Here is a 20,293-nt window from a genome sequence, read left to right as displayed (position 1 = left end):
TGTCCAAAACTAGCATAATATTGAACTAAAAGACAATTCATGGTTTTTGGCTGTGCTAACTGTAATAAAGAGCCTTAATTCTACAATGTGTTTCCACACCGAACTGTCATCTTTCTCAAGTGTACAATTGACCTCATGATTTCATTTTTTAAAAGTGCACACAATGGGGGAGATAATAAAAAAACTGTTTAATAGCAAAACTGGCTTAGCAAAAATTAAATACTAATTAATACTAATTAATTAATTACAATGCTAATTGTAACAAAATATCCACAATAAATCACTTGAACATTAAGATTTTGCGGTTGTGTTGAACTTGTAAAGATTTTTTTTTGCCGGCACTTTAAAAACCAACTATGCTTAAGTAATTTTTGATACAGTTGATTTTTATACCTGAAAACGAAGCCATTCCAACATTGAAATACATTGTGGAATAAAAACTGCTCCCTTATATTATTAGATCAAGAATCTTAATTTTGGTTAGTGCAGCCCAAAACCATCAATTTTCTTTTCCTCCAAACTTGTTGGTGGAGTTTATTTCGAAGCGATGGAGCAGCAGGAACCGTTATTGAGCTTTCAAAGAAGTTGTGCCTGCACAACTTGCTCAGGTGAGCATATTACTTGCATGTATTGTATGGAGTACTCTTTTTCCTACAGTGTTTATCTAGTAGCATAATATTGCCATTTATCTCCTTTTCTGAGCTTCTTCTCAGTTACAGGAGACAACCGCTGAGTAAATACAGATAACACATAGTTAAGGCATTGGCTTTAAGTATATAAGGTGAATAGGTGACCTGGTTGCTAAGAGTCTCCTGTTAACATTTTCTTACACTATGGTGCTAGCAATACTTTTTTCTTTGTGGGGCAGGAAATGAAAGAGAGGGCATACTAAGCAGAGATCCATGAGATAGCTTCACTCCCAAGCTGCCACACTACACTGTACCTATTGAAAGAGCTTTACGAGGATCTACGCTTTCCAATTCTGTATGATTTCAGGGCTGATCAAAAATGAAAACTTACCGAGGAGTATTATAAATGATGTGTCAGTGCCCCCTCCGGTCAGCACACAAGACGTTCACGCAGAGCCAGAGGTTTCACTTTTCCGGAGATGGTCTGCAGGCGCTCTCATTAATTGTGACATTTGTGCACAGTAAGGAGCTGCCTGAAATCACGAGCCAAGTATTTTGCTACTTAAAGTGCACTTTAAAAACGGAATGCAAACTTAAAATAGCCACAAATCATTATCCTAAATATTGAGATAATTGCATATTTGCTCATTGACCAATTATTCATTGTCCAATGCTGAATGGCACAACAAGAAATGGCGCTATCAGCAAGATAAGTAGGAGCTTTATGATAGTTATTCAGTCACCAGAAAAACAAGATTTAAAAGCGCTCCCTGTTGGCATTAGTGTGCTTATTTAAGCTTATTAAAGTTTGCAGTCTAGAAAAGGAAGGCATGTAAAGCATTTTCTGCAGTTATTAAATACACGCTGATTTGACTTGTTTGGCTTCAATATACAACTCTGTAGCAAACCTTGTCAATTTAAATAACATTACTAACTCTAAGTTGGATTTCTGAATTTACATTTTTATAAGTCTAAGGTCAAAAATCTAAATAGATCTCACAGCATAAATGTTGCCCTATGCGAAGTCCGCTCCTTACAGCTACTGTCTGGTCCCGTTAGGGCGGTGATTTGTATACACAGCACTCACTGTAGGAGGAAGAGGAGCAATCCGATGAATACACTGGACTCTTAAACTCTGAATCCAGTATATTCTTTCAGTATTTATAGTAGTCAAATGGCGCAGAATTATTTTTGACAGTTTTTTGCTGCCATAGCACTTTATTTCAATACTAAAACCAAGCTGAAAGGATTTGCTGATGCTTTCTTGGTACTTGGTTTTTGGCTACATGGATCACTAACCACCCAAGACCGTTGGAGAACAGTGTAGATCTAATAGTCATTTCTTACACTGGCTAATCTGTTTGATGTGTAGGAATTAAACATTTAAAAAAGACAAAGAGACCTGCCCATAAGTCAGTTCATCTCCCACTTATGTGAGTAGGAGAATATACTGCAGTACTCAGCAATGGCCACTATGCTGTGTAGAGAGCAGCTGTGTTCTGCCCAGTCCATTGCTTACATCTGACCACTGCCAGAGCAGATATCAGCTGATTGGTGTGTGTGACGGGTCTTAGACTCCCACTAATCTTATATTGTTGATCATCTACCCAACAGATGGATTATCATTATGTTAACCTTTAAACATTATTTTTCGTACATTGGGCTTTTCATACACTTTTATTATAGTCTGTTTAACCTGAGAAAAATACGTCACGGTCACATCACCTGTACAGTATACTGCCATTTTCAACTTTAAGGGTCTCAAGTCAGATAAGGTTGGGGTCAAAAGACCTCAATAAAAAAAAAAACCCATTGGATTAGTAAATTATTGAGCTAAATAAAAATCTCTGGTTTGTTACATGCACAGAAGTATGGTACATACTTAAATAATAAGCTAGATTTTTTTCTCCTCCTTATCCCTTTTAAATTATAAGCTGTAATGATAGCGTCTCATGGACAGTATAGTTATAGATTTGCTGCCCGTTTATAGATAAAATATGCTGAAGTCCTTTAACTTCTTTTAAAATATCATTTCCTTTTCAATTTGCACTTATTTGTGTGTCTGTGAAATGATAATGTTAAAGATTTGTTGTGAAAAATTGATCTAGGATGAATATTGTCTTTAATTTTTTACAAAATAATAAATCTTATAATTATACATAGTACGCACCAGGTTTGACAGGACCAACCAACCTTTTAATGCGTATTTGGGTCTCATAACGCCAACAACCAGGGAAAGATATCAACTGCCCGATTCATTTGTTTTCAGGGAGATAAGTTCTGGCAGAGGATTTTATCAGCTTACTCCCGTCTTCCTACTAAAATACATAGTGGGTTGGAGAAAACCGCGATCTAATGTGTATGCTCAGCCCAAGAATAAGATTTAAATAGTAAATAAAAGTTTACTTGCAAACATAATATAACATACAAATGTTTTTTTTCTTTTAAGAAACAACTTCTCTGATACATAATGCCTTCTTATTGTACTGAAGATTTCCACGGTAGAAACATTCATCGCAATTTCTTGAAGCAATTTTTTGAAAATAAATAAAATAAAATAAACATTGCCATTAGCATAGATTAATTGACCAGGGATTTCTAATGAGTTCTACATTTGAGAAGGCATATACCAATAATGCATTCCTCTGACTTTCTGCTAATTAAATCATATGTGATTGGTAGAATTTCAGTGGGTGTCTCCGCTGTGCCAAGCTCCCTTTTCTCTTTGAAAGATCTGATGAGAGCGGTTTTGTTTTCACGGCTAATAGCTCCCCTGCTGCACTATCGGCATCTGCCTCAGTTTGCAAGAATTTTATACACTTAACCCAGTACAGTGGATGCTTTGCCTTTGAGAATTACCATTAGAAACTCTTGCATATTTATAGAATACAGCAGAAGACGTGATTTTGTAGATCAAGATGCTGGTGGTAAGATTCACTTGTGTGCTGCCTTCTGTCGTTGCAATGTCTGGCTCATAATATGCAGTATACAATATAAGATGTTTTTCTTATCTTTGTTCGTTGATTATTGAAAATCACCCAGTCCGGTTGGCTTTACTACACCCTCATTTTAGCATCCATATTATAATCAATACTTCTCATGGTTTTCTGCATTGCAGTTCAATCACCATAGGGTAATATGGACGTTAAATGAGGTGGCACCAAAGTGCTTCCTGAATGTAACTTTGCAATATGTAGGAGGTCTTCAGCTTTCAAAATATTCAAATAAATAATTTGACCAATATTTTAATTAATGCAAACCTGTTTTTTTTCTACAATGTTATTTCAATGTAGTGTTGTATGCCACATTAACCCCTTCATGACCAGGGGATTTTTCGTTTTTCCGTGTTCGTTTTTCGCTCCCCTCCTTCCCAGAGCCATAACTTTTTTATTTTTCCGTCAATTTGGCCATGTGAGGGCTTATTTTTTGCGGGACGAGTTGTACTTTTGAACGACATCATTGGTTTTAACATGTCGTGTACTAGAAAACGGGAAAAAAATTCCAAGTGCGGTGAAATTGCAAAAAAAGTGCAATCCCACATTGGTTTTTTGTTTGGCTTTTTTGCTAGGTTCACTAAATGCTAAAAATGACCTGCCATTATGATTCTCCAGGTCATTACGAGTTCATAGACACCAAACATGACTAGGTTATTTTTTATCTAAGTGGTGAAAAAAAATTCCAAACTTTGCTAAAAAAAAAAAAAAAAAAATTGCGCCATTTTCCGATACTCGTAGCGTCTCCATTTTTCGTGATCTGGGGTCGGTTGAGGGCTTATTTTTTGCGTGCCGAGATGACGTTTTTAATGATAGCATTTCGGTGCAGATACGTTCTTTTGATCGCCCGTTATTGCATTTTAATGCAATGTCGCGGCGACCAAAAAAACGTAATTCTGGCGTTTCGAGTTTTTTTCCCGCTACGCTGTTTAGCGATCAGGTTAATACTTTTTTTTATTTGATAGATCGGGCAATTCTGAGCGCGGCGATACCAAATATGCGTAGATTTGATATTTTTTTTATTGATTTATTTTGATTGGGGCGAAAGGGGGGTGATTTAAACTTTTATGTTTTTTTTATTTTTTTCACATTTTTTTAAACTTTTTTTTTTAACTTTTGCCATGCTTCAATAGCCTCCATGAGAGGCTAGAAGCAGGCACAAGCCGATCGGCTCTGCTACATAGCAGCGATCTGCTGATCGCTGCTATGTAGCAGAATTGCACGTGTGCTGTGAGCGCCGACCACAGGGTGGCGCTGACAGCGACGGGCAATCAGTAACCATAGAGGTCTCAAGGACCTCTATGGCTACAATGGAGACGCATCGCCGACCCCCGGACATGTGACGGGGGTCGGCGATGACGTCATTTCCGGCCGCCCGGCCGGAAGCGGTAGTTAAATGCCGCTGTCTGCGTTTGACAGCGGCATTTAACTAGTTAATAGGTGCGGGCAGATCGCGATTCTGCCCGCGCCTATTACGGGCACATGTCAGCTGTTCAAAACAGCTGACATGTCCCGGCTTTGGTGCGGGCTCACCGCGGAGCCCTGCATCAAAGCAGGGGAGCCGGCATCGGACGGTATAGTACGTCCGATGCCGGTAAGGGGTTAATAGTTAGGCCGGTGTAACACTTGCGTGTGCAATGCGGGAAACTCGCATGAGTCTCTCGCATCAATAACTGGCACTGCCGCTGGCACTCGGGACCGGAGCGCGTGGTTTCATAGATATACATGCAGCTGCACACTCTGGTCCCAAGTGCTGGTGTCTGCGCTGGGTATTGATGCGAGAGACTCGCACGGATTTCTCGCATTGCCCTCGCAAGTGTGATATCGGCCTTACTCCAACCCCTTTCCCCGTCACTTTCCTGACGAGGCTAAATTTAACAATGCTGACCAGTGTCAACAAATCCCAGTGATTCTGAGATGTTTTTTTTTTTCATGAAACATTGTACTTTGTGTTACTGGGAAACTCAGTTAGAATTTCTTTGCATTTATTTGTGTGAATATCGGAATTTTGGCGAAAAACGTGAACATTTTTCCATTTTCACGTTTGAAGTGGCTTTGTGTGGCCTACATGACAGGAAATACTCAAATGAGACACCATTAAAAAGGGCTCAAAACCACATTCAAGAAGTGTATTAAACCTTGAGGTGCTTTAAAAGGAATTAACCCCTTAACCCCAAAGGTATTTTCTGTTTTGCGTTTTCGTTTTTTGCTCCCCTTCTTCCCAGAGCCATAACCTTTATATTTTTCCGTCAATATGGCCACTTTTCAATGGCTCCATTGGTTTTAACAAATCGTGTACTGGAAATTGAGGAAAAAATTCCAAGTGCAGTGAAATTGTAAACAAAAGCGCATTCCCACAGTTGTTTTTCTATTGCTTTTTTATTATGTTCACTAAATGCTGAAATTGACATACCATTATGATTTTTTTATCCAAGTGGTGAAAAAAAATTCCAAACTTTGTTAAAAAAATTGTGCCATTTTCCGATACCTGTAACGTCTCCTTTTTTCGTGATCTTGGGTTGGCTGAGGGCTTTTTTTTTGTGTGCAGAGCTGACGTTTTTATTGATACCATTTTGGTGCAGATACAATATTTTGATCACCCGGTATTGCATTTTAATGCAATATTGCGGCGACCAATAAATAGTAATTCTGGCATTTTGACTTTTTTTCTCGCTACGCCATTTTTAGCGATCAGGTTAATGCTTTTTTTTATTGATAGATTGAGCAATTCTGAACTTGGCGATACCAAATATGTGTATGTTTGATTTTTTATTGTTTTATTTTGAATGGGGCGAAGGGGGGCGATTTGACCTTTTATATTTTTTTATATGTTTAAAAACATTTTTTTTACTTTTTTCATGCTTCAATAGTCTCTATGGAAGACTAGAAGCTGCAGTACTTCTATTGCGATGATCAGATCGCCTGTGTGTATCAGAATACCTGCTGGAGACCTCTGGTTGTCATACCAACCCATTGGTTACCCGCGATCACGTGACGGGGTGACTGATGGGCAGATTTAATGGGTAATAGCCGAGGGTGGATTGTGATTCCAGCCGTGGATATTTTGGGCACATGTCAGCTGTTCAAAACAGTTGACATGTGCCAGAAAGATGTGGGCTCACCTCCGGAGCCCACATCAAAGGGATAGTGTCCAACATTGGTGTACTATTGCACCCGATGTCAGAAAGGGGTTAAAGCAATGTGAAAAGAAAAAATGAACATTTTAATTTTTCCCACAAAAATTTTAATTTAGCCCCATTTAGCATTGCAGGGTATTAGCTAACTGCATTGCAGACAGGAATGAGGCATGTCAGCTCCTGCTCTTATCAGGACCTTACAGGCCACCATACCTGGTGACCTGTAGCCATCTTTCGGCCCAGGGTCACCATGGAAACAATTAGCACAAATAGATCACAATCGCTTTGTGCCAGTCGGAGCCATAGAGGAAGCTCCCTCCCTCTGCTATAACTATTGATGTTGCTGTCACTTATGATAGCGGCATCAGAATGGTTAAAATTCCGCAGTCAGCGCTAGCTAACACTGATCGTGGGTATTGCCCCAGGGTGTAAGCTCTCATATAGCATTGACACCCACTTTTGATTGTGGTTGCGCTCAGAGTGAGCCTGCGAGATCAGCACACCGTACATGTAAGATGGTTTGCAGGAATGTACCTCCCGCAGTGCCGTACATGTAGGGTGGATGTCATGAAAGGGTTATTTTGGCAATCCTCTCTAAATGAAGAGCTGGAACATTTCCTGGGCTTTAATTCTTCTGACTGTATTTAGCTTCTAATTTTTTAAAGCTTTCTTTAAAGTTTCTTAAAATGATGGATTTTTACAAAAATTTTACACACACATTTTATGTCAAAATCCATGTGTAATCTGCACACTATCCACTTCTCAGTGTAAAATCTACCCGATTGCCCACACAAGACAGATTTGACATACATGTCATGTAAAAAATTGGTGCCATACTACTTATATTAGTGACTTATTAGGTTGAACTTGATGGACTTATGTTTACCTTTAATGCTAAAAACTATGAAACTAAGTCCATCTTGGAATTTTTGACACTGATTATTTTGTAAAATTGCATAAAATTTTTTCAATTTTAAAAATCCTATGTGCGCGCAAACTTAATTTCAAACCAAAGTAAAGTATCTGTTGTCGCAGGGTTTTCTTGATTTTTTTTCTTGAAACGTTTAATCAAATTTTTTCTTTTTCTTTTCTCTTTTTAGCTGTACTAGAAAAGAAAGATGTGAACGATCTCATGAGGCCCGAAGATTTGCATCAGAGATGAAGCAGTGTGTCAGACTCACGGTCCACCCAAACAATATATCAGTCTCCCAATACAATGTCCTGGTAAGGATCAGCTTTCACCATAAAAAAAAAAAAAAATTGTTTGCAATGGTCATACATCAGTCAACATTTTACAACCTAAGGTGTAATATTTGATCTAACATCCCAGACACCTGCTGAGCTACCCATGCGCAACGCAAGTCAAGCAGACAAGTAACCTCAAGACACACAGGAAAATATGTTTGAGCTGAAGGTCTCATGATTTATTAACAGTATGAAACTAGACTAAATATAAGTATACTCAAGTCATCCGAATGCATGCACTGCTATATGTTAAGTATTGGTCCAATCAACAACCGGGCACAAGGAACAATATAAGAAAATAGGAATGTTCTCCATTTATTGTTTTTTTTCCTGATTGCACACATCATGCTGCCCCTACAGAATTTATTCAGCACAGAACTATTCTTTTTCCAATATTCTTCAATTATAAATTTACATAAATTAGTATTTAGGCCATTTTTCAGTGGCAATAATTCAATAATTTGTTCCGGTTTGCTGAAAATGGGAGCAATCTGCTGAACATCAGATGTCCTGTTAGTTGGGGGTTCAGGTATAATAGGTGCAATTTATTGAAAGATTTACCTAATAGTCAAACAATTGCTTCTGAATTGAATCTATAGGAAGACAGACTTATCATCCCGCGTGTTAAGGCCACAGTCTGTACTAGAAATTGAGCTAAGTCTCACGGGGCTTAAGCCATTCCACGCCAAGTGATTGGAAGCAGGGAAAGATTCACAGCTCACATAGCATGTACATCACATCAATTCATTACCATGCGACAAGCTGAACTACACTTGCATTAGAAACATCGTTTTTTTTACAGACCTCTAAAATTGCCTTTTTTTGCTTGATTTAATATTTATTTTCTTGGATGCATTTTTATATCGTTAGGAATATCTAAAAATAACTAAAAAAAGCACAGCGCAGAGCTTCAAATAGAAAAAATATATTTTTCTATCTACTGGCTTTAAATAGTAACTATACTTTTTTGTAATATATCTTATTAGAGAACAATTATTTTTTCCCTACTTTTGATTTACTTTTTATTTCTTGAGAAAAATACTTTTTTTTCCTTACTTTTGTTTCATTTTTGTTTCCTCTGCTGGACATTCACTCTCACAAACTGCTCAAATTTTCCTACAAGTTTGTCTACAGTGAGGGATCAAAGTAAAAATATTGCCTATAAAACAAAGATGATGACAGAAACTGTCTGGATTACACAAGCAGAAGGGCACAAGGCGAAACTCCTGAGGCTTCTTGTGCACACGGAATAACTGATGATAAAAATGCAGCATACAAGTCATAGAATGGCGACGGAATGAGCTATTCCTCATATACGCATACAGCTACCGGAATTACACTTTAAGCAAAGATATATTATAACACATAAATAAAATATATGCCTTAGATAATGCGGCATATCAAAATGTTGCATACTGCAGGCACGATTGATTCCATGCCTCATTATGTCTATTGCTCCAATATTTGCTATGTTATTTTGATTATCTGTATACAAACATTACTTCATTTTTTTTTTTACATTTCTTAAAGAAATCTTGCCTGAAAAAACTGTCATTCATTCAGGTTCTGCCATTGCTGTTAGGCCAAATGCATTGGCAAAAGAGAACATTTAAAAGGAATCTATCAGCAGGTTTTTGTTATGCACTCTAAGGACAGCATCAGGCAGGGGTTAAAACACAAATTTCAACAATTTGTCACTTAGCTGTGTGCGGTTGTTTACTTACACTGAAGGTTTTATCACCTGGTGATTATCTTTGCTATGACTAGCTGGCCACAGGATCACTGATCCAACCACGCCCCCTCCTGTTATAAGCAGTTCACTATTAATAGACAATGTGCATACAGAGCCTGGTGTGGGCGGGGTTAGCTTCCTCAGCTCTGCTACATGCTAAATCTAAAAGCTCTGATTGTGTCACAACTGCTGCACCCATTTATCTACGTGATAAAAAATTGGAATCAGGGTCTCTTTGCCTGCATCATGCTGATCTCAGAGGTGGTAGCAAAAACCTGCTGACTGATTCCCTTTAACACTTTCTGCTCCATCTTTAGCGATTGGTATCACTATAAGGACCTGTATCAGACCAAATAAAGGCAGTTTTGGCTTGCTTATTTTATTCTTGCTGCTCCCTGAGTAAGTTGCTATTTTTTTAGAATAAATCTGAACAGTTTACTTTACCAAGACCATAAATAGTAGCATCAAATAAAACACTCATATTTTTGGAACCGTATGGCAAATTGAAAAAAAAAACACTCAAAAAATAAGAGCAATATCTGTCCTCTTCTGACATGGCCAGAGGTCCTCTTTAGGCCCTTAAAGGGACACTGTCACCTGAATTTGGAGGGAACAATCTTCAGCCATGGAGGCGGGGTTTTGGGTTTTTTGATTCACCCTTTCCTTACCCGCTGGCTGCATGCTGGCTGCAATATTGGATTGAAGTTCATTCTCTGTCCTCCGTAGTACATGCCTGCACAAGGTGCAATCTTGCCTTGCGCAGGCATGTACTATGGAGGACAGAGAATGAACTTCAATCCAATATTGCAGCCAGCATGCAGCCAGCGGGTAAGGAAAGGGTGAATCAAAAACCCAAAAACCCCGCCTCCATGGCTGAAAATTGTTCCCTCCAAATTCAGGTGACAGTGTCCCTTTAACGACCAGGGGTATTTCAGTTTTTGAATTTCATTTTTTTCTCCCCCTTTTTCCCAGAGCCATATCTTTTTATTTATACCTTTTTGGTATAGATACGATCATTTGATTGCCTATTATTGCATTTTATTGCAATGTAGCGGTGACCAAAAAAACCCACATTCTGACGTTTTGAATTTTTTTCTTGTTACGCCTTTTAGCAATTGGAAAAGGGGGAGCACTGGAGGGCACCACTACTAGGGATCACCTACTGCATGCACAAACAATGTAAAGGTAAACAAGAAAAGTAGCATGCAATTACCAGGGATCACCAAAAATATTAATTTCCAAAATAGTTTTATTAGAAAGACATCACAATGCTGCACTACAAAAGTTAAAAACAATTAAAACTGCATAATGCGGACAAAGATTAACATGGACCTACAATAAGGTCATGCCCCTGCAAACCCCCAAGAAAATAGTATTCAACAGCAGTGTTACTTATATCAAATAATTGCAAGGATATTGATGCAAATAGCACCTATGCAATATGTTCAAATAACACAAAGTAGTTGTTAGGGCTAGCGGAACTCACCGAGTAAATAGATGATGTTATTGGTGCGTTCGCAGCCGGGGGTCCACCGTGCAGGAGGAACCTGCTGCTAGTAAATGGCACTGTATGGCGCTATACGCGAACTCTGTTACCTCACAGAGTCGCTGATATAGAAAAGGACTGTGTCCTGTTAAGCTCACAGGAGCACATAGATAACTGCTGAGCCGATAGCAGTCAGTGGTCATGCAATCAGGAAAGCACACAACCAATTCCTCACCGGAGGAGCCTGTATTCTAGTGGCTTATTTCAGCCGGGCCCTGAATACATGCAACCAAACTCCTGACCGGAGGTGTCGGTATTCTAATGGCTTTTACAGCCGATCCTGACCACAGGCATACATGACCACACTGGCGCGAAGGAAATAACAAGGATTAATACTAGCGCATGGCCGTGTGGTTATGCAAACCTTTTATAGCTGCAGCAACTACAGTACCTTCACAGAAGGACCAATGGGAGGCTGCCACAGAACTTGAGCAACTTCAGGACCTTCCTAGAGGACCAATGGGAATTGCTGCTGAACCTGAGCATGTGACCCTTGATCTCCAATGAGAGACCTTACCCTGGGCATGCTCAGAAGGAGAAAAGTAGGATTTAGTCCCAAAGACGTCTGCTCGCCACTGACCAGTACTGGCTACAATGGCAGAAGCTGGAAAGGCAGCAGTAACCCTTTGCACAGCGTCAGACTGAGCGAGACGCTGGGACCGACACATCCACTGAGCAGGCTCCACTGTGGCAGAAGAAGAATGGGAGACCGCAGCGGAGATGGCTCGAGATTCCCCCTGTGCAGAGGCAGAAACTCGATCCCTAACAGTAGTGTTGTCAGAATAAGATGACTAAGTCTTTGGAAGGAATACTGCACAAAGATGAAAAACCAGAAAATAGATAGCGCCGATGCACCACATGATCATAAGGATAATGGTGCAGGGACTTCCCCCTTTTGGTCAGGGAAAGCTTCTGCCAAAAGACAGTAAAGGCATCCCTTAAATGCGGGGGTCAGAAGATTTCATACAACCTGAACCTGGGTGTAAAGGAGATCCCACAAAGAACTGTGCCTACGTGGAGTGTTGGCGCAATGTGAGATGGAGGAGAAGGAGGAGACAAGGGCACAGGGATGCCCAGTGCATGTCGCGAGGAAAACCTGGCTTCATCAGGGAGAGCAATCACAGTGTGTGAAGGATTGTCTTAAGTACCTGATCGGTAAAAGGTGGCCATGAAACAGCTGGATGTTTGTGGGCATTCAAATTCGCAAAGCAATCTCGTCGGCAAGCGGCGGTATCGGAAGAGGAAATGATGGCAAAGTGCATACGCGCATGCGCACAGCAGTTTAAGAACCCATCAGAGAGTTGTACTAACATGGCCGTTGGCATGTGCGCAGTGGCGAAAAAGTGAAACTTAGTCTCGGAGATGGTTAAAGCCACTCAGGCCCCAAAGCGCACATGCAAAATGGCACGTACACAGTGCCTGAGGTAAGAAGGGGAGATCCTGGTGCCAAAAGAAAGAAAAAATTCTGAAAAAATTCTCACAACCACAGTCATTACCATCTCAATGCTGATGGTGGCTGGAAAATGAGGAAACCTGTACACGGGCACAAAAGTTATAGGGGAAAAGGTTTTGGGGCCTGAGTGGCTTTAACCATCTCCGAGACTAAGTTTCACTTTTTGGCCACTGCGCACGCGCCAACGGCCATGTTGGTACACCTCTCTGATGGGCATTTAACTAGTTAGAACAGCTGTCATGTGCCCAGATAGGTGCAGACTCAAAGCCGGAGCCTGCACCAAACAGGGGGAGTGCAACGTGGTTGTACTAATATGCCCAAATGTCGGAAAGGGGTTATATAACAGAACGGTTTCATAATAAATACCTGCAATTCAAAACTTGCAATTTTTTTATGGAATTTCCATTAAGTTTTGTTGAGAATTTGCTGGTTAAATAGGAATAGTTGTGATGAGCATTCAAGCATAATTTAGCTAATATAAAATATGGCAAAAAGAGAATGTTTAAGCCCTCTTATTACAATTCAGCTGATGGCACATTCTCTGCACTCTATTGCTCTTCTTCTGGATATCTTCTAATGACAGAAAACTCTATGAAAAGTCCATTTAACTAAAGATAATAGAGTGACTCAGTAATAACCGGCCCTCCTGCCTTTAGCAATTGTGTTTTTCAAGAACCTACAGCTTTAAAAAGAGTAATTGATTTTCTTTGGCAAAAATTCACTTGATTGCAGTGTTCTGGGGTAATTATTTGCAGCAGAATAATTTTAAAGATTTACAAGATCTATTCTGAATGGATATTCTGCTCAGAGCAGCGAAGAATAACAATACTATTTCAGCATAATGTGCTCATCCTTGAAATCGTCAATTTCTTTGAGCGTCTCATCTTTTCTTGGTCTGAGCGGCCCAATTGTATCTACATTGCGCGAAGCATCGGCTTTTTGCAAATAATATTATTGTGCTCGTTCTGTTCTTTAGCACAGGAAAGAAAAAAAAATCACATTCAATATTGAGCAATATTGAGCAATCTCTGTAGTTAAGCAGAAACATTGTCAAGACATTTTAATTGTGCTTCTTTGAAACTTTCATTCTTAGTTTTTGCTTCTTTCATTTCTATTCCTATGAAAATAAAATTGCTCACTGGAATCTTTGCAGTTATTGTACCAATTTACAGGGTATTGAAATCATTTTCTATAAACTAGAAATTGAAAACAGAACCTGTGTTCCATAAATGAAAAATTCTCTCTGTGTAATCACTTTATTAAAGGGGATGCGTCACCAGATTTCTCCATACAAACTGGATATATCCTTTCAGACCAAATGATGCTGGTGTATTTACTCTGAAAATGGCAGAATAGGTGTATCGTCTTTTTTAAAGTTATCATGTCCGGGTGTAAAATCAGTAGTTTATAACATGAATAAATCTATGTAACACTGTTTACAGTCAATATCAAGCGACAAATCCTTTATAAGTACACTGGGGCATAAAAGTGCAATAATTGGTACTGGTAGATTCAATGTGCCACATATCTGTGAAAAATTTGACATGTCCAACTGACTTTAAAAAATATACAAGAAAGGTGTTTGGTTAGACTAATTAGTACTCATTTTTAGCACAATTTGGACTTGTGGTAACCGCGGGGTGGTGCATATCTGTTCAGTATGTTGTAAAGTATACCAATTACTTGTAGTATTTACTTGTATGCCAATTACTTGTATGTAGTGTGTTCCATTGTGATATCTTTGACAAAAGTTGATATTTGATTGATTTTTTTTTCTACTGAAAAAATACATCAGTGGCTTATAGTTTCACAGTTTTTAAGATTGAAGACCTTAGACCTAGACTTAAGTTCATCCTTTATCCTAACATGTTGATTCAAAGGAAGGCAAAATAAAACATGGGGCAGTCACTAATAGTCCTTCCTGACTCCACATATGGCAATCAGACTAGTTTCCTGGATGAACACCCCATAACAGAATCCAGCACCCATGACCTGTAATATTATACTTTACTTATACTCCTTGAAGTTTAGTAATAAGTCAACCATTACAACATCATGTGACGTAGAGTTCCATAGTCTCACTGCTCTTACAGTAAAGAATCCGCGTCTGTGATTACGATTAAACCTTCTTTCCTCTAGAGGTAGCAGATGCCACCTTGTCTTCATTGCAGGCCTAGGTGTAAAAAGATTATTAGAAAGATCTCTGTACTGTCCCCTCATATATATGTACATGGTAAATCATCGCCCCCTATGGCTTTGTTTTTCCAAACTGAATAACCCCAAGTTTAGCAACCTGCCTTGGTATCGCAGACAACCCATTCCCTTAATAACTTTGGTCGCTCATCTCCACACCAGCTCTGTCCTTCTTATACACCTTAGACAAAAATTGTACAGAGTATCCTAAGTTTGGCCGCACTAATGATTTTTACAGAGGCGAAATGTACTTGTCATGAGCATCTATGCCTCTTTTAGTGTATCCCATTATTTTATTGACCTTGGCAGGAGCTGCCAGGCACTGGTCACTAACGTTGAGCAAACTGTCCACCCATACACCCAAGTCTTAGGCTTAGACAGCATGACTTAATACAGTTTTTCTACAAAACTGTTGCTTTTATTAGAGCTTCCTTTTAAAGTAAATCTGTCAGCACAAAATGACTGTTCAAACCAAGCACAGATATTCAGTGCATCTTTGTTGTGGCCAAACAATTCAGTGCGCCTTCCCAAATACCTGTTTTTATCTTTTTTTCTACCCTTCTCTGGCTCCTGTAAAGTTATAGCTGTCAATCAAAGAAGAGGGGGGCAGAGGTCGACGGAAAGCAAAAAAGGTAGAAGAGTGCACTGAATTGTTTGGTCACGCCATCGTAGGTTTGAACTGTTATTATATGCTGACAGACTCCCATTGAAGTAGATGTAAGTCAAAGATTACTTAGTAGTCTATGTAATAATATATACAACACACAGTATCTACCCATAATAAATGGGGCAATGGCCAAATATTTATCAGGAAGAATAGAGCGGCAAATAAGTCTTGGATTGACGTGCAAGATTGAAAAATATGAAAAAAAGCCTGGATGACACAGGAAATATGTCTGAAACCAACTAGCTAGTTCAATTGACCTCTATAATACGTTATATATTATTAGAAAAAGATTATCTCTTATTGTGACAGGTGAAATTGTCCTTAAGCTACTTTCTTCACCAATGAAAGTTTTGCTAGAAGGGCAAATAGTAACGTGAGACATAAACATAAAATGAAAATATCTTGACCTTTGGGTGATACAATATATAAAAAGGTAAATATGTACAGTACAGACCAAAAGTTTGGACACACCTTCTCATTTAAAGATTTTTCTGTATTTTCATGACTATGAAAATTGTAAATTCACACAGAAGGCATCAAAACTATGAATTAACACATGTGGAATTATATACTTAACAAAAAAGTGTGAAACAACTGAAAATATGTCTTATATTCTAGGTTCTTCAAAGCAGCCACCTTTTGCTTTGATGACTGCTTTGCACACCATTGGCATTCTCTTGATGAGCTTCAAGAGGTAGTCACCGGAAATGGTCTTCCAACAATCTTGAAGGAGTTCACAGTATATAATTCCACATGTGTTAATTCATAGTTTTGATGCCTTCAGTGTGAATTTACAATTTTCATAGTCATGAAAATGCAGAAAAATCTTTAAATGAAAAGGTGTGTCCAAACTTTTGGTCTGCACTGTATATGTATAGTTCTGTCCCATGTATCTTTAGCTTGGCATATATCAAAACAAATGCATACTGTTAAAAACATAAGATTAAAAAAATTAAAAAGTGGGCTTTTCATCATTATTTTCCTGCATTTCACCCTTAGCTTTGTAAACAAACTTAACATGGGCAAGGAAGCTATGTGTTTGCAAAAGTATATTGGCTGTATAAAATTCATATAGAAAAATGTCATTACAAAAACATTTTAGTAAAGAAGAAAATAACATAAGTAAAACCAATTTACCCAAAAAATAAGTAATACAAAAAAAAAATAAAAATAAAAATGGAGGAAGTGCCCGGTTGTCAAGTGATAATACATAGACTATCCATATGCTGAGGACTTCATAAGATTATGGCATTGGAATAAAAACATTTTTACAAAACCTCCTGTATCTCCTTTTGTTCTTTCCCCTTTTCCTTTATTGTGTCTCACTTGAATTATGATGCTAATATATTTATATTCTATGGGTTCCAGCTAGTTTTGGAAGCCTACAATGTCCCGGAGTTGTCTGCTGGGGTCAACTGCACATTTGAAGATCTTTCAGAGATGAATGGGCTTGTAGTTGGAAACCAAATAAAATGTATTTCCCCAGCAGAAAAGGAAGTTCCACGAATCATCACAGAAAACGGTAAGAAAGTAACAAAGACCATGCTTTTTTTTCTTCCATTGTATTTCGTGCTCCTTGTTTTTTTTCTTTGTTTTTTTGCTTTTTACAAGGCTTAAATGGTATGATTTTATTAACTAGACTGAACCATTTAAAATATGACATTTTACAGTAGATGCCAGCGATTTAGGACTATATTTATTTAGCATTTGTATTGCTTTTCTTTTTCTTTTCCCGAGACATTGATTCTAGGCGTTTTTTTCGCTGCAAGCTAGTACCTAGAAGGAATCCTATGCAACAGACATATAACAAAGGCAGAACAGCAAAGATGATATAAAATATTAAGAACAAGGAAAAGGTCAGTTTCAGTCAATAACAGTAAAGGAAGCAAATATGTTGGTTTCACGCTGGGAGAGAAAACAGAGAACGGAAAATGGCTTGAAAGGTTTTTGGGCCTTGAAGGTGCATTTTCGCTTAATCGAGGTTAGAATCAACGTTTACAAAGTAAATCCTTTATTATCTTTCCCATGGGCTCCATTTTTAAATAAAGCTTGACTGGAAAAGGAATCAAATAGATAACTGTGACTTTCAGTAGGCTGTATATACATATTAAATGCACCCAGAAGACATACTGTGAAGACCACACTACAAGGATGCATTAGAAAATGTATTAATTGGACGTAAAGATTAGGAAGGTTGACAGCTGATTTCTGTATTTAAAGACATTTATCATACTGGTTGCTTCAAATCCTCTACCAGATTAGTTGTTTTGTGTTAATATGTCACCTACCCACAAATGGTTTCTTGTTTTCCTTACACCCCACGGGTGAGAATTAAATTTTTACTTGTGATCAAATATGCCATTTTTATTTTCATTTTTTTCATATTATAGTTATTGAGGGTAAAGTAATTAACACATTTAAATAGCATGATATCTTTCTTAGAACATACAATACCTTCAGTAGTCGACTTCTGTTAGGATATGTACAGGGGTATGCAAATTAAATATATTTACTTAGAAAACTGATGACGCGCTCAATAGTTATTTTACCTTTTTCATGACATATTGTACTTCATGATAGCGGTAAAACTTCTTCAATATGACTTGCATTTATTTGTGAAAAAAACGGAAATTTGAATTTTTGAACGTAGAGTTTTCATGCCCTTAAATCACAGAGATATGTCATACAAAAAAGTTAATAAATAACATTTCCCACATGTCTACTTTACATCAGCACAATTTGGGAGCCAAAAAGTTTTCATTTTTCCAACAATATTTACAAAACCATTGTAAAAACTGCACCTATCAAGGTGCTCAAAACCACATTCAAGAAGTTTATTAACCCTTCAGGTGCTTCACGGGAATTTTTGAAAAGTGAAAAAAATGAACATTTAACACTTTTTTGACAAGGGTAACAGAAAAAATGGACCCCAAAATTTGTTTTGTAATTTCTGAAGATAATGCCGATACCCCATATGAAAGATAAAACCACTGTTTGGGTGCATGGCAGAGCTCGGAAGGGAAGGAGCACCATTTGACTTTAAATTTGCTGGAACAATTGGGGAACGCCATGTCGTGTTTGAAGCGCCTCTGAAATCCTGGTATGAGAACAGAAGAAAAGAACCACTTATGACGAATGCACACCACCAATATATATATATATATATATATATGTATATATATATATATATATATATATATAAAGGGTAAACTTTATTGAGGGTACTTCCCCTGACGAAGCCGTCCGTGTAACAGTGACATGCGTTGGGTTCCCCCACGCTGCACCCTGCCTTCCCTCCTTGGCCACACCGCATGGATAATTACAGGATGGCTGTGTCCTATATGTGAGCATTTCTTTAGATCTCATTGAGCCATCAGCCAGTGTTAGCATATTTCTTGGCACTGCTATAAGCCAATCTTAAAAAAGATTTCCTTCTGACTGTACCTTGGCTTATTATTAGCTAATCTTGCCATCATTCAGCTGGCAGTTGTTTTTTCAGTGCCTATCTTTCTTTTCTTACTCTTTATGTGAGCGATGTTTATCATCTTGTCCATTGTACAGTTATATATTCAAAGCGGCTATACTGGTTAATGTATATCATGTTTAATCTTCTCATGTTGATTGGCACTCTTTGACTCATCATCCAATCTTCTAGCCAAGGCAAGTTGTATTGTATATTTTTGCACACAGGTACCAGGGTATTGAGACATTATCACGTGATTGGTTCTTTGTATTGTATTGTATTCAACTTTTGATGGTTTACCTGTTCAATGGCAGGGTGGCCACGGGTGGATGTTTTCATTGTTTTTAGATGTTTTTATTATTGTTGTGAATAAAGTTTACCTTTTATATACAGTACAGACCAAAAGTTTGGACACACCTTCTCATTTAAAGATTTTCCGTATTTTCATGACTATGAAAATTGTAAATTCACACTGAAGGCATCAAAACTATGAATTAACACATGTGGAATTATATACTTAACAAAAAAAGTGTGAAACAACTGAAAATATGTCTTATTTTCTAGGTTCTTCAAAGTAGCCACCTTTTGCTTTGATGACTGCTTTGCACTCTCTTGGCATTCTCTTGATGAGCTTCAAGAGGTAGTCACCAGAAATGGTTTTCACTTCACAGGTGTGCCCTGTCAGGTTTAATAAGTGGGATTTCTTGCCTTATAAATGGGGTTGGGACCATCAGTTGTGTTGAGCAGAAGTCTGGTGAATACACAGCTGATAGTCCTTCTGAATAGACTGTTAGAATTTGTATTATGGCAAGAAAAAAGCAGCTAAGTAAAGAAAAATGAGTGTCCATCATTACTTTAAGAAATGAAGGTCAGTCAGTCTGAAAAATGGGGAAAACTTTGAAAGTGTCCCCAAGTACAGCTGCAAAAACCATCAAGCGCTACAAAGAACCTGGCTCACATGAGGACCGTGCCAGGAAAGGAATACCAAGAGTCACCTCTGCTTCTGAGGATAAGTTTATCTGAGTCACCAGCCTCAGAAATAGCAGGTTTACAGCAGCTCAGATTGGATACCAGGTCAATGTCATACAGAGTTCTAGCAGCAGACACATCTCTACAACAACTGTTAAGAGAAGACTTTGTGCAGCAAGCCGTCGTGGTAAAATAGCTGATAGGAAACCACTGCTAAGGACAGGCAACAAGCAGAAGAGACTTGTTTGGGCTAAAGAACACAAGAA

At 38.3% G+C, this 20,293-nt stretch overlaps 1 protein-coding gene across 2 annotated transcripts in view; it reads left to right on the top strand.

Moving 5' to 3' along the window:
* The window catches only part of PLXNA4 (plexin A4), a 1,110,285-nt gene that overhangs the window by 781,721 nt on the left and 308,271 nt on the right, over window positions 1-20,293 (top strand). For both annotated transcript variants that reach the window (XM_069765352.1, XM_069765353.1), the window contains 2 exons: window positions 7,860-7,983; window positions 16,964-17,117. In XM_069765352.1, coding sequence (XP_069621453.1) covers window positions 7,860-7,983; window positions 16,964-17,117 — 278 coding nt within the window. The remainder of the gene's footprint in view (window positions 1-7,859; window positions 7,984-16,963; window positions 17,118-20,293) is intronic.

Source organism: Ranitomeya imitator, chromosome 4 (genome assembly GCF_032444005.1).
Source record: "Ranitomeya imitator isolate aRanImi1 chromosome 4, aRanImi1.pri, whole genome shotgun sequence".
Taxonomy (NCBI): domain Eukaryota; kingdom Metazoa; phylum Chordata; class Amphibia; order Anura; family Dendrobatidae; genus Ranitomeya; species Ranitomeya imitator.
This window is presented reverse-complemented; position numbering and strand designations above follow the sequence as displayed.